The sequence below is a fragment of the Xiphophorus maculatus genome, chromosome 18, assembly GCF_002775205.1.
Source record: "Xiphophorus maculatus strain JP 163 A chromosome 18, X_maculatus-5.0-male, whole genome shotgun sequence".
Taxonomy (NCBI): Eukaryota; Metazoa; Chordata; class Actinopteri; order Cyprinodontiformes; family Poeciliidae; genus Xiphophorus; species Xiphophorus maculatus.
In genome coordinates, this window is record NC_036460.1 from 24,878,383 (window position 1) to 24,893,443 (window position 15,061).

Consider the following 15,061-nt stretch of genomic DNA (forward strand, 5'->3'; position numbering starts at 1 on the left):
ATATTATGACTTTATTCTTGTAATTTTATTTCTTTTTTTTGTCCTAGGATTGACCTGATACTCAAGTGTGAGCAATACAAGAAATGACAATGAAAGCTGGTTTGAAGCAGGCTTCACAATAAATGTGTGGACCCCCAAATAGGATTTTCGAACTTTGAATGGCTCTAATTAAAAAGACACATATGTAAGACATTTTGATCTAATTTAAAAAAACAATGCAACAAAGCCAAACAAAGATAAAATAAGAATCTTTGTTTGGGTCTAAAGAAACACATTCATTTGTTCCACAGATTCATCTCATGTTATAAAGTGGGAACCCCCGAACACACAATTCCTTGTTGTTATTGTGCAACAAACTGACTGCAGGTATCTCTACAGGTAGAAGTTTCCAGTAAGCTGTATAATGACTCAAGCAACAGTAAACCCAAGAAGCAGTGATGTCGAAACTAAGGTGTGGCAGGTCTTCGAGAGGACTGGGGGCAGTAGCTGTGTTGACTGTGCGATAACAACGGCACTGCGCCTTTAACTGAGCAAGGCAAGAAGCTCTATTCGGTGACGTAGGACGCAAAATGCGTAAAGTGAGAGCAGCAAGGCCTGAGACAGACTGGTGACAAGTTAGCGAAAATAAACAGGAATTAAACCAGAAGTTCGGGGAACTAACGTCAAGTACATGGACATTATTACGACAATATAATGCTAGTTAGTCAGAAATAACAGTTCATAGCTGCTTTAAATTTTATTTTATTTAATTTTATTAGGACCCGAAATGTAAACGAGTATGTATTTTTGAAAATCAATGTTCATTTTATGATCTAGTGCTTTTATTTTGAAAGTGAGCAACAGCGCTGTGGCTTACGCTATGGGTGACTTGACGTCTGCCACTGAGCGCAGTCAACGCACGGGGGCTGGCTGCGTGAAGGAAAACGGGGGAAGCTCGGACAAGAACCGGCTGGGCTGTTGTCGGAAACTCAGCATGCTACAGTATAAATGCTGAACCCGGAGCCGAAATACCTGCATTTACGTCCCGAACGGCGGCAGTTGACGGCCACACCCCATTTTTTTTAACCGCCCCAGAGCTCGCGGAAAACTGCTGGCGGCTGCGGTTTGAAAAGCCAGCAGGGGCGGCTAGCGGGTCCAACAGCGGAGAGGAAGCAGGAGCGTCGGCTGCTTTGAGAGAGCCATGAGAGAGTACAAAGTAGTGGTTCTCGGGTCCGGCGGGGTCGGGAAATCCGCGCTCACCGTCCAGTTCGTCACTGGCTCCTTCATAGAGAAATACGACCCCACGATAGAGGATTTCTACCGAAAGGAGATCGAAGTGGACTCGTCTCCGTCCGTGCTGGAGATCCTGGACACGGCAGGGACCGAGCAGTTCGCCTCCATGCGAGACCTCTACATCAAAAACGGACAGGGCTTCATCCTGGTCTACAGTCTGGTGAACCAGCAGAGCTTCCAGGACATCAAACCCATGAGGGACCAGATTATTCGGGTCAAAAGGTATGAGCGGGTACCGATGATCCTGGTCGGAAACAAAGTGGACCTGGAGGGCGAGAGGGAGGTCTCGTCCGGTGAGGGGAAAGCCCTGGCGGACGAGTGGAACTGCCCGTTCATGGAAACCTCAGCCAAAAATAAAACGTCGGTGGACGAACTGTTTGCAGAGATAGTCCGACAGATGAACTATGCCAACACACCAAATGGCGACGACAAGTGCTGCTCGGCTTGTGTGATTCTTTAAGAACAAAAAATGGACAATCATAAAGTTTTATTCTCTACTCGGTTTTAGGTTTGCAATGGTAAGTCTGCACACAACCGAACACCACAGAAAGCTGTCACATTTCTGTAGCATGTGATTCGTGTGTTATCGATATGTTTTGTTACGTGTAGCTTTCTGAATCGGCTGGTAAGAGACCCTTATGGTATAACCCTAGGTGAAATATATTAGCTTTTGTTGCATTTTACTATCAATTTTTATTGACAAATGCATAACATGTTCGATCTTCTATCATTTCAAAACAGAAAATTAGGAAATATCCCTACAGCTCCTTTATTTGTAGCTGTAATGTATTTGTAGATGTAGTATACAATTATTAGAGATGTACTGATCCAACTTTCCCTGCATGCTGATACTCATTTCCCATTTTCTTTGAGGTCTGACTTGCTGATTCAGATTTCTTTCCCCCCTAATGTCCATTGTTTTGTGTCTGCAATGGACACAAAACAAGTCATGACTTATCACAGAGATATAGTCATAGTTCCACCAGAAACTTACAAGATCACCTGCATTTATGCATCAAAAATACATGTCCAAACTTTAACAGACCTTTATTGAACACTGAAAAGTGCATCATAACATAGCTGATCGATGTACCAACTATACTTGTCCAAGTCTTGGAATGACGGAAGTTTTTTGTTTGTTTGTTTGTTTTATGAATGTGATTAAATTGGGGGTATATGGGGAGATTAGGTATTTAACTAATTAATTGACTTTCCAATAAAATGAAAATTGGAGGATTGATCCATAATTTAGGTAGTTAGCCTGGTAACTAGCCTGCAGTTTTTGGAGATTTTGCTAGCAGATTACCAGCTGAAGTTAAAAAGCGGCCAATGAGAGTGATGATTATCACTCTGATGTAGCCCGGATGTAAAATGAGATTAAGTTTGAATATCCCTGTTTCATTGTTTCGAAAAGTTGAACCAGATCTAATTGACTTCATTTCAAACTGAAAACTTTTTATTTTTTTGGTTATTTTGATTTTGATGTGTGACACTAAAGTAAAAATATAGAACTAAACTCCTAAATGTAGTAAAGTGTGCATAGTCATAACTTTCTGACAGTCTGCTTTTAATCTAGGGTAACAACAGCAATGTTAGTAAGAAATACAAAAAGTATTAATCAGAGAATCTCTAGATCACCCAAATCATGTGTGGAGGTTAATAATCAAGGGGCATAAATCCTGAAAGTATTTCAGATCTAAATTATGTTCCACAGTTTATATTAAAGTGTTGCAAGCTGTGACCTTAAATCTCTAAATATGTCAGTCAAACCATTCTCCTTAAATAATGCCATGAAATGTTTTAACACGTTCAGATATTCTTCCTGACAACCTTGAGAAATTGAGATAAAAGATTTTTCCTCTTTTAAGAGGGTGATCTGATTAAGCATGTGCTCACAAATGAAATGCGTTGACGTTTTGGATGAGATGGACCATTTCATTACTTTTCAAATATTCTTTTTGTATTTTTTTTTTTCTCAACTTCATGTAAATCAAGCAGGGTTCTTTAGACCAATACTTAAGCCACAAATCTTGGTATTTCACAAACAGGAATGACAAAAAAAAACTAAACAAAAAGGTAATGCATAATAGTCTTGGTACGTTCTAGATTATCACTTGGAATCAACGGAGGCGCAGCTACAGATAATAAATTAAATGGCTGTTTGTGAGTGGATGATGACGCAGCTAAGAAGCTGAAGTGCAAGCAGAAGCCCCAGACTTGTTGATGGTAAAATATGTACTCGGATCTGACCTAAAAAGTGGTTTTAATACAGCAATACCTTAATGGAGGTGATAGGTCGCGCTCCTTTAGTTGCTGTGTCATGACTTGGTGTTTTTAGAGGCCAGGAAAAAGAAAAAAAAGGGTAGTAGTTCACTTTCAGCCAGCTGACTGGTGCGTGAGTAATAGAAGCATAACTTTTCAAACTTGGTATACCTATTTAAAAAAGAACCAAAAAAAAGTAAGATGTATTCAAACTATGGATTGACGGATTGTAGCATTGGGTTAGATTTTTTTTTTTTTTTTTTTTGCCAGTATTTCCTAATCAAATGCCAGGATAGTTCTTACTGGAAGGCATATGTAGCTTATTGTTTTACAAAGCAGATTGGAGAAGTTTGGAACTAATTTGCAGAACTTGCAAGAGCTCCCTGACCTAATTAGCTTCACAAACCTGTTTGCTGAATTTGTTTAACATAGAGCGGAGGGAGTTGCCCAACTAGTCAGCATGTGTAACTTCACGAATGAGGTTAAGCACAGAAGTTGGGTCACATTTAGAGTTCACCAAGAATTTTTTATTTATTTATTTTCCTTCAATATCCCAAAACTAAACCTAGAAAGCAAATGTACTTTGTCAATATTTCGTGTGACGTTGTGAATTCACCACTCTCTCGTGTCTTGTTTGGTGGCAGTGTGTTGCAGCGAGTCTGTACTGTCGAGCTCTTCTTCGTGTCTCACCCTGGCCTTGGAGGAAAATGAAGGGAGGAAACGCTGCAGGGGACAGGAGCAGGTGGAAAAGGAGGAGGAGGGGAGCGACTGAGGCGGAGGGAAGGGTCCCACTCTTCAGGAATTCTGCTGGGTCGGAGTATCTGCACAATCAAAGCGTCCACCGTCGATGTCAACGCAGAGTCGGATCGAGAGTTTCAGAAATCCCAACCCTGCCTTCCGACCGGAACGAACACTCCCAGCGGGAAACAAAAAAACAACCCAACAACAAACGAACAAACAAAAAGATACAGAGATTAACACTTAAGAGGAACTCGTAAAATGGGTATTTCTGTATGTGAAGAAGACAGGGAGATAGAATATATATTTTGTTAAATGACTGCACAGTCGATGAGGACAAAATTTAAAATTTTTTTTTTTCAGGAGAGAAATGCTCCATGACACTCCAAATCCTATGCTTTCTCTTCCTTTCCAAAGTCAAAAGAAAACCACATATCTGCCGTGGAGTATATACGACGAGTGCCACTCTTTTCTTTTTCTTTCATCTTTCCCTTCACACTAGCCGAAGCGCCGTGGAGACGCTGACCTGATCGCCCCTTGTGTCGAGTGCCTTTCCGAAACAAATCAGCTGTTCAGATTTTGTGCCAACCTACACACGCATCACCAAAAGAACCCTGTCGACGTGGCCATTCGCAAGCTTGTGAACTCTTCTTCGGGATGATTATGTAAACCTGATTAATGACAGCAGGTTTTTATTTTTGTTGTTAGTAGAAAAACGGTGGAATTCTGTTTGTATTATGTTGGCCGCCGCCTTTTTTTTTTTTTGTTCATGTGACGATTCGCAATTCTGCAGCGTCTGCTTGGTCTGGAAAGATTTCTTTTCTGTTGAAATGCACAGGTACTGAAACCAACCTCGGTGTCGTAACATTGCACAACGCTTAAACCTTTCAGACCAGTTTATTCAAAGGAATCCAGTTTGTTCAGTTTTTTTGTTGTTGTTATTGTTGTTTTTAAACAGGAAATGTGATGATGTACCGTTGACGAATCTAAACTGATTGTAAGTTTAATTTCAAATCAGCCATACGACAGTTGGCTGTTTTAAAGACAATTCTTTTAATACAATTTGCATTTTAAAAAAAAAGAAAAAGAATTGAGGTTGTGCTTTTGTTTTTTAACGTCTTCCGCTATAATTTTATGATGTTGGTATTAACCAGTTGGGGGTAGGGCTAAAACTCTTCTTGAAACTTCCATAAATACTCAAAAATATCCAGTTATGACCATGTTTACAAAGGTGTTTACAGCTTAAAGTAGACTAATCTCAACCCAAAACCGCAGAATTTTATGAATGGCATAAATCTTTACGTTATCTACAAGCTAACAGGAAAAAAAAAAAATCCTACACCTTTTGTTGTTGGTACACTGCGTTTCCTGTTCACATTCACGTCGAACCTACAAGCAAACTGTAACTTGTCGCCTTAAGAGAAACATCAAAGCCACTAGTTTTTTCTTTTACCTTTATTTTCGGTAACTCAAAAATCCAATTTTCTCAAGTTTCATTCTCATGCTGCTGAGCCACGCTGTCCTTTCTGCTACAACAACAAAACTCTCTTTGTGGCCAACGCTGAAACCACTGTGACGTAAAATGTCTATCTGAGAAAAAAAAACAGCACGGGGTGTATCTGTTATGAGTAGTTTGAAAACGAGATGAGTATCTTGTCCTTGTTCGTTTCCACAGTTCTAGATGATATGAGTAGTGTGTGTGTGTGTGACCTTGTAAAGTCACACACAGATGTAGCAGGCCTTGTAAAGATGACTTGGAGCGCACAACGAGCTTGTTGAATATCGCCTTAACTTGTTCTCAAGTTCAAAGTCTTTCTATCCACCCGGCATCTCCTGATGCATTTCTAAGACATGGCCAGTTCACCGCAGCTCTTTGGGTAAATGTCTCTTTAGCTGCGTGGGCGTAGCACCGTAACATCCCGGCTGCAGTCGTGGGATGCGGAGAGGTGGGTGGGACTGATTAGCGCCGCTATTCAGCTTCTGTTTACCTTCCAGCGCTACCTAAACCCGGCAGACTGGGCCGACCGCAGCGTGGCTGGAGGGGCGAGGAGTAAACAAACGCGAGATAAGCTCCAAATAGAGTCCGGTCTCTCTGGGAGCAGATGTGTCTGCCTGTCAGTGTCCTGCGTTGGCTCAGATTGCTGCGTGGGACGCTGCATGCTTGGGGTATCTGTTAGGCCCGGCGTAAGCAGTAGTATCGTGTGCACCGTGTGACCGCGGTGCTCTGGGAGGTTTGGCATATGGCGAAAGACTCAACTGGTCGGATTTTCATGGGGGCGATTCTGATCTCCAGTTTTTGTGAAGGTTTGATCTGCCCGTGCCTATATTGGACAACTGCGATTTCTCTTGCACCACTATCTGAAAAGAAAAAGTTTCCAAATATTTTTTTTAGGAGCAGAGACAATAAAAAACAATCATTGTGACGTTTCAAACCGTCGTTTTTAGCAATTAGTGTGGCTAGCATTACAAAAGGAAAATGTGGACAGGAATCCCCAGAAAACTGTTTGGTATTGTTATTTTGCTAGTCAGGTAAAACCCAGTCTGGATTCTCGACTATTGAGAAACGATTGCTAGCTAGAGGCGTGGACTCTGTTGAAGTTTTAAATGTTACCCAATCGCTAACGTTTGGCTCTGACTTGTGTAATGCGCCAATTCAACTCTATGAAGCTTATCAAAACTTGCCTCAGCTGTAAACAACCATCCTTCACTGCGAAGAGAGAAGTGCCGAGTCAAACAAGATGGCTGTTAATGTTAATTCAGTATTTGTAAGCCTGGCTAATGTGGACTGAATGCTTCCTTCACTTCCTCTGCTGCAGCTGGTAAACTACAAGCAGTGCAGGAAAAAAATAAAAGTCACCCTTCACAACTTCTGTTCGCTGATTGGCCCGGTTGAAATTTAACTGGATGAATTCAGCTTAATGGGAGAAATCCCAGACGGAGCACAGAAGGGAGATGAGAATCGAGCAAGCCAATGGCCAGGCTAATATTTGTACCAGAAAAACCTTTTGATTTTTGAACTTGGAACTGGTCGGACTGGTGAGTCCACCTGAAAGTGGTCTGATTTCGATCATCAGCTGATTTCTCCAGCCTTCTTTAGGGTACATTCTCATCACTTGAAGCGATTTTCTTCTGCGTTGCTAAATGAACATCCATACATGTGTGAACATTAGCATGTTCACACATGCAAACTGATTTTTTTTCTTCTCTCTCTCTTTTGCTTCTTTAAGCCAACAAGACACCCTCAACATCTAATGTTCGGTTTCCGTGCCGAGGATCTTCGTTTATTTTGTCAAACTGTTGATAGCAGTTCACAGATCACACCCCCTCCTCCAACCCTGTTTAACATGCAACTGGAAGCAGTGTCTGCTTTCCAGCTCCGTGAAGCCAAAGCTAATAGCAGGTATCCTTCAAGGCCATGACAGAGATTGTGTAGTCCGGCGGGGACAGCACCGAAGTCAAAGTCTGCCTTAAAAATAATAAAGTCAGAGTGTAAGTGGATGAAAGGAGGAAGTTTTCTGCAGCTATATTCCACAGTTACAGTGGACTCTCTCGCCGCTGCTGCCTCTGCTGTAGCCCCGTTTTAGTATCTTGCTGTGGTGTAAACATCTGATAGCAGAAGAATGTGCCCTTTGGAGAAGAAGGGTGCCTTTTTCTGAGTTCCTGTTTCTTTTGATCTGTCTTTTCATAAAGAGGAAAGTGGTACAACTTTCACTTCCCAAATCTCTTTTGTTGCACAACAGTAAAAACCAAAGTCTTCTGCTTACCGTGTTTCACCCCTTTCAGGCCCCCAGGTGACCTCTGTTATGAATTATTTGAGTCTTTTTTTTTTGTTTGGTTTTTTTTGTGTCTTTTTTTTATGCATTTGCTGATTTTTATTCGCTGACAGAAAATCGTTGAGGCTTACGTTCTCAAGTGACCCAGCATGGTGGCGGTTGCTGGGTCATGGGAAATGGTCATGTGATAGCGGTTGCCATGGTTTGGGAGGGGCGGGGGGTTGGGATGTGGTATGGGTATTCATGGTGACCTTGTGACCTGGGGAGGTAGGGGGGGGGGATCAGACACTGCTGGAATGGTGGCTGGTGTGTTTCATCCCTTATTTCTGAGTGACTTCTTATTATTATGATAGGCAGATTAACGACATATTTTTAATAGTGAGGCCCAGGCCTAAACATTGAAAGTTAAGTTTGAATATTGCTGTCTCAATTGGAGTGTTTTGCAGTTGCTCTGACAGGAAGTGGAGCAACACAGACAGCATGAGTGGGTGGGGTGTGTGTTAACATGTTTTTTTTTTTTTTTCACATGGGACTTAATCACTATACAGGCTCCTTGCTGAATTACAGGTTTCTCTTTTTCTCCAAGCGTCACAGGGCTATTTTTGAAGCGCTCTTGTGCTCAACAGATTGGTTTTGCCTTCCTTATTTTTCTTGGCAGATGTTCCTGTTGTGTGCCGCATTTGTCGCAGTGAGCATGCTCTTTTGAAATCTATTTGCTCCTATTAGTTTTGTTTTCGCTTTACCATCCATCGGAGTACCTCGGCACGTCATCAGATAACCCTCTGCAGTAATTTACCAAAGACTCCGTGTGTTGGTGCTCGCCATTAGTTTATAAGTAGCAGTGTTAGGTTTTTTTTTTTTTTTTTCGTCTTCTACTACTGTCGTTTCCTGTTGCATCACCGTAACAACAACAGAAATAGCCATCTTTGGCTTATTTGTCCTACCCTTTAAGGCTGGTTGAGCTTTGTTTTTTGTTTTTTTTAGCTCTTGCACATGAACACACAGATGCACGCACCGCAGTTTTCCTGCAGTGTGTGCATCTAAACACAAGTGCAGTTTGGGTCCCTGCAACAGTCCAACATCCTATTGTGCCTCTGTCCAGATGCCTGGAGCTAATGCGTCGCTCAGCGTTTGGGTTTGCTAACTATATCTTTTTAGAGAAACAGTGTTCTGGACTGAAACCGACAGAATTTTCCCGCGAGTATAAACTTTAACCAGTAGTTCAGGACGATTTTAAGTTGGTTTCTTAAAAGGTTACAATCATGTAATACCTGCACGAGACTGGTGTGTCTATTTTTTGTACAGTTTTGTATTTTCATCCCCCCGTCTAGATAATTATCTGCTTCTATGCAAACAACTGCATAGTGCAAATGTGACAAACTATTCTGAGTCTGCTAAAGTCGCAGTGATTATTTTGACATCGGTGTTTTAACATAACGAAGGCCCACTGCGGTCCTGGCCCCTCTTGGACTTGTCGTTAGCTTCTGCGTCTGGACCGACACCGAAAAGCAAAGCAAAAAGAAAACACACAAAGAGACAGCTGAAATATTGACTCATGTTTCAACAGAACCTCAGTTCAAAAATCTTTAACTATTTACACCCACTCCGTATTATAAGAATCCACAGAGGAGAGGTCGTGACTGGCAGTCTAATCGTTCGCTTCAGCCAGTGTGCTCGAAAACCAGGGAGTGGCTTTCTCGCTCTGAGCTGGCTGTGCCAAGACGGGAATGCCCCAGAATTCCTCTCATTCCCACCATTCCTTCAACTGTAATGTCTGGGCATGTCTTTAGCCGCCGCTGCAGAAGGGATTGAAGAGGGACGGAGAAACTTGAGCTCAAAGTGGTTTGCGTACGATCACATGCTTCGGCCTTGCACTTGCCTTTCGTGAGTTGAATTAGTTATGCCTCTTATGGTCCTCTCTGTTCTTTGTTTTGGTTGTCACAATCAACCAAAGGGGGAAGATCATCAAAAAAGGAAAACTACAAAATATAAAGAATAAGCTGCTGAGAGAGAGGGGGGGGAAAAAGAAGATTAAAACAAAGAATGAGTTTGTCTAAACAGGCCCACGGACGCCGTCTCACTGTGCTGCGCCACAAACTGCTCTTTATGCCCGTCTTTATGTAATCATAGGACAGTTGTCTTGGTTCACACCACTGCTCCATCTGAATGGAAAACTAGGCCACAGAAGGCAGGCGGACAGAGCTACTGATGTATGGTCCTAATAGCTTTTGTTCACCGGTGTCAGTGAGAACCACTAACGCTTAAGGGCCTGATTTGTAATCGAGCCGGGCCACCATCAAACGGATTGTTGAGTCTGCTGGGTTGTGCGCACTGATGCTTGTGTTGGTGTCGATGTAGTTTTAATCTGGCTACATAAAATAATCAATTTAAAATAAAACAATCTGTCGTTCCTCTGAAGTCCCATCACAGGTAAAAGATGTGTCGTGTTTAGGTAGCATGCAAAACAAGTTTCCGCCACGTGAGCCGATCGGCAGCGGGAAGTTACGCGCTCGGATGTATTGCATCATTTGACTTTTATCGGCCTGTCGTCTAAACAGGTTTGTGTTGTACCTTCTGGTGAGTCAGTCTGATTTGATTTCAACCACTTTTCTTGTTTTCTATGTTTAGTCCAACAAATCAAGCGTATGGGTCAAGGTGCTCCTGCGTCCTAACAGCCGAAGCACAGGTCATCAGATGTTATGATATTTAAAGCAATGCTCTAAGCGTTTCAGCAGGGGAACTACATTTTACTTCGAATTGATTTGCACATGGTGAATTGAAGCGGCACTGGAATGTGGGTCATATCAAAACAGAGTAGAACCACGATATACAGTACCGCTTCAGCATTCTGCGATAGATGAGTTCGTTGAAGACTGCGGCTTCATGTGTGAAGTCAGATATAAAAGAAAAAGATATAAAGGAAAACTTGATAAAAACGTTGCATGTTTCAAGTCTCATTAGCTTTCTCTAGTTGAAGTGCGTACTGGAGTGGCGTTATCAATCAGCGTTTCAAAAGATTTATAACAGAAGCCACAAAAACATTTCTGGTGAGAGAAGTAAGTTGGAACCGGTCAAACTTCAAATATAAAGAGTGTCTAAAAGCAATGAACTATATTGTTTTATGTCACTGCATATCTGTTGATTTTAATGTCGTACTAAAATCCCAGTTTTTAGATATCACCAATCAGTAAGTGATTAAAAAAAGAGCTGAATTCCTGATAAGACCATGGTTACGCCTTCTGGCTCATCCTTGGACTTTTTCTGCTCTTTGTCTATTAGATCTCTCGTCACTCGTTAATAAAAAACTCAACAAAATGACGCATCATTGCAGTACCATGTAGCTGAAAATCAAAGTGAACGACACACACAAAAAACCTGAAAATACACAGAATAACCAATTATACAAAAACGGTCAACGTTGTTACAAACTGACACACATCAAGGAAGAGAATCTATGATTTAATATGAGTTACCACAACATTTAATTTCCTTTTGAGATCAACAAAGTATTTTTGAATTTGAATTGAATTTTTTTTTTATTTGTCCATGCCGTTTGAGGAGGAACATCCATGTGCACTTGTCCACAACAGAGAAGTGGTGGGTAGTGACGTATGGACAGTGAATAGTGCCAAAATTGAAAATAAATAAAAATGTTAAAAATGCCATTAATTTGTTGAAACTAGAAATAGTTTATTATATATATATATATATATATATATATATATATATATATATATATATATATATATATATATATATAGCATGCTTCAATTAAATGTAACAATTTCATTTTAGAAACTAAATGCAATTATTTCATAATTTATACAATGATTTTATGTTGTTCCTGTGCAAAAGCACATCATGCATAATAGCAATGACACATTCAGATAACTATTTGATAAGCTAATTATTTATTGTAATTTGGCACTACTCACTCTCCACAGCTGTGTTTGTGTGTCAGTGGAGTTAGCTGGAAGGAGGAAGGGCACGGATTGCAACAGCCAGCCTTCCATCAGACCAGTATGGAGGGACTTACAGGTTCTTCTGGCTCCCTGCCACATTTCAGTAGCTCACCATCCTTTTAACCCAGAAAATGTCATCTGGCCTGTTTTAGATGAACAGGACTGGTAACATGCCATCATACTGCTGGTTAGCTAATTCAAGTAGGCCTTTGTCAACTGTTCTTGTGTAAACATGAAAATCAGATAAATACATACATTCATATATCCCTTAATGAGCAGTATTTGTACATCTGTTGACATTCATATACATTTTCATCATCAGCCGTTCAAAATGCAGTTTAACTCAAGCAGGTCTAAGTGTCATATGAATACTACGCAGCATAACTCACAATTAAATATCTGCACTAAAACACGATAGGAAAAGAAAAAAGCATTGAGCTCACTAAGTTAAACTCAATATGGAAGTTCTGAGGAAGGTAGGCTAATTGAAGCTGAGCCATGTTAGCATTAGCTTTATGCTAATGCAACTTGTTTCAATGCAACTGTTTCAATACATTTTTATTTACAAATGAATAATTACATAAAAACTTATCTCCCAGATGCCTGTAGACCTGCTCACTCAATGATACAAAGCACTACTGTATCATCTATATTTCTAAAATCTATATCTGTCAAATGAAATGGTTTAGATTTTTTTTTTTCTTTGTCAATTGTTGCTCTGCTGACTCCTTCAGGGAAAACGGCGTCTTGCTCTGTTTGCTTCAGTGGGACCGGGTGACTGTTGTCAGTAAGGCCTTGAACCTTGAACCCCCCCTGTGGTGAGAGAAATCTGTCTTCACTCATTATTTGATCCTGGCTCTCCAGCATTCGGGGCTTTTAAACAAACAGAGACTTTAAATGCGTCTCACAAAAGTAACTCGCTATCAGCTTTCAGCTCCAGTTCTTCCCCGGCTTCGTTTCCTCATCACCTCAGCCAATCCGGTGTAAATGTGGCCGGGGGAGAGAGGGGTTTTAGCGGCGTCCTTCTTCCGGTGTGTTTGACTGCCTCCTGCCAGCCTTGGGTCGCCCACCTGTCATCACGAGCGACTTCAGCTTTCTAACATGTGGTGACGTCCATGACCTGCCACTTTCACTGATTATATTTTTTACCACTTTTTGTCCTTTTTAAAAAATATTCACACCCTGAAAAAACCTGATTGTTTACCTGTGATGGACTGGCGGTCTGTCCAGGGTGTACCCCGCCTCTCGTCCAATCGCGGGGTTGGACGAGAGGCGGAGGTCCATCGTTGGAGATGGACACCAGCAAACCTGGCAACCCTGCAAGAATAACCGAGGATAGAAAATAGATGGATGTTTCTCCTAAGTTCGGATTGAGTGTTTTTTCTCTCTTCTTCCGTTTCTATACCTTAGCCTTTTTCTTTCACCCCGAGAGTCCAGATTTATCATCAAGCGGCTCTCCTGACAAATGTTTATGCAACATTCCTTTTATAAACCAAAGAAAGCAGGGAGTGGAAAAAGAGCACTGTAGGAGAACAACCCGCTAAAGAAACCGCAAATTTTTTTTTAAGGTTTATTTCGTGCCTTAAAAATCCGTAATATTGATGGTGATGAAACAAAAATGACAAATCACAAATCTCTCCATGAATTTATTTTTCAAATGATATCAATTCCTCGTTTGGTAATCCAGAAAGCACCTTTTTTTTCTCCTCCCTCTATATTTGGTCATGAGAGGAAGCGCGTTCAGCTACATCAGCATGTGGCACAGCTGACTGGTCACATAGTTCACTCGGCAAAACTACACAGCAGCCGCACCCACAGCGCCGCAGTTTCTGTCTGACTGACAACACGCTTACAGGAAATAAGTCTGATCAAAGCAACAATCTGAATGATTTAAAACGCGTCCATTCAGCCTAATCACTGTCAACCTCTCTTAGGTCTGACTGCATGAGTCATAGTTTCATTTGCACCAAACCCAATGCCATGTTCTTACGTTTTTTTTTTTTTTTTTTTTATGTTGATAAAAGTTTTGGCAATACAGCCGGGGACAGATTGTACTTTAATGGTATGCATTATCATAAAGTTTTTCCAGATGCCCCACATGTGACCTTCTGAAGTGTATCGTTTTCTCAGGATTTTTTGAGGCCAGACTTTGGGAAAAATTGCTCATATCCTGCATGCATGGAGCTGTGGAAGAGGAAGTGTCCCGTGAGACGCCGGTTCCTCAGTCTACTGACCCACATTACACTCACGCTGTGGACAACCAACATGCTGCCTTGCAGCGTCCTGACGGGACGTCGTGATTTAGGTGTCAAAAAGTTGAAAACGTGTTGTTTGGTGGCGCCGGTTTTCACAAAAGTGTCCTGTTGGAGTTGTCTTGAAACCGGTTGTTCGTGAAGAATTGGGCCAAAAAATCCAGCAAATTGTTGTCTATATATGAAAAAAAAAACAAAAAAACAATTGTGTGAGAGGATACGCAATGTTTGCCTAAACTCATGGAGTTTGAATGTAATGCTTCTAAATCTTAGGGATATTTTTCTAAATTTCAGGCTTTAAACAACGAATTATGAAACATTTTTGGAGTTTAACAATTTGAAAAATCTTTTGGTTACCATAGCTGACCTAAAATGGTAATCTGCTTTAATGCCAGACATAGAAAAAATGGTTTGCTTTTCATGTAATTTGGTCTGAACTTTATTATTTATATTCCCTGAATATTATTTTCTGCAAATTTACTATCATGGACTATTTCTATGAATTGTACTTCTGATTATGTATTCATAGTCCTTGAACATTTCTACATTTTGCCAATAAAAATTCAGCTCCATGTGAGGTTGTTCGAAGGAGATAAAATAGTATCCCAAAGTCAATCATTAGACTTCAAAAACATTTCCCCCCCTCCCCCCTCACATGTAGTCCAAATAAAATCTCTGGTGGTGCAAAAACAACAATATAAAAACAAGATGGCTACTGTCACACGGGGATCTCGAGTCAGAAGTCTACATTTTGGAGGGCGATGTCGATGTAGATGCTTTATTGCTATTGTGATTTTTGTAA

General features: G+C 41.0%; 1 protein-coding gene across 1 annotated transcript; it reads left to right on the forward strand.

Moving 5' to 3' along the window:
• Positions 1-861: 861 nt before the first annotated feature.
• rap2b (RAP2B, member of RAS oncogene family) lies at positions 862-5,359 on the forward strand. The gene is made up of 2 exons (XM_005800896.3): positions 862-1,790; positions 4,179-5,359. Exon 1 carries the CDS (start codon positions 1,181-1,183, stop codon positions 1,730-1,732), a length of 552 nt encoding a protein of 183 aa, XP_005800953.1. The 5' UTR covers positions 862-1,180; the 3' UTR covers positions 1,733-1,790; positions 4,179-5,359.
• The last annotated feature ends 9,702 nt before the right edge of the window (positions 5,360-15,061 follow it).

Excerpts from the sequence above, each read along its gene's own strand:
- rap2b (XM_005800896.3), top strand. The coding sequence starts at position 1,181 with ATGAGAGAGTACAAAGTAGTGGTTCTCGGGTCCGGCGGGGTCGGGAAA.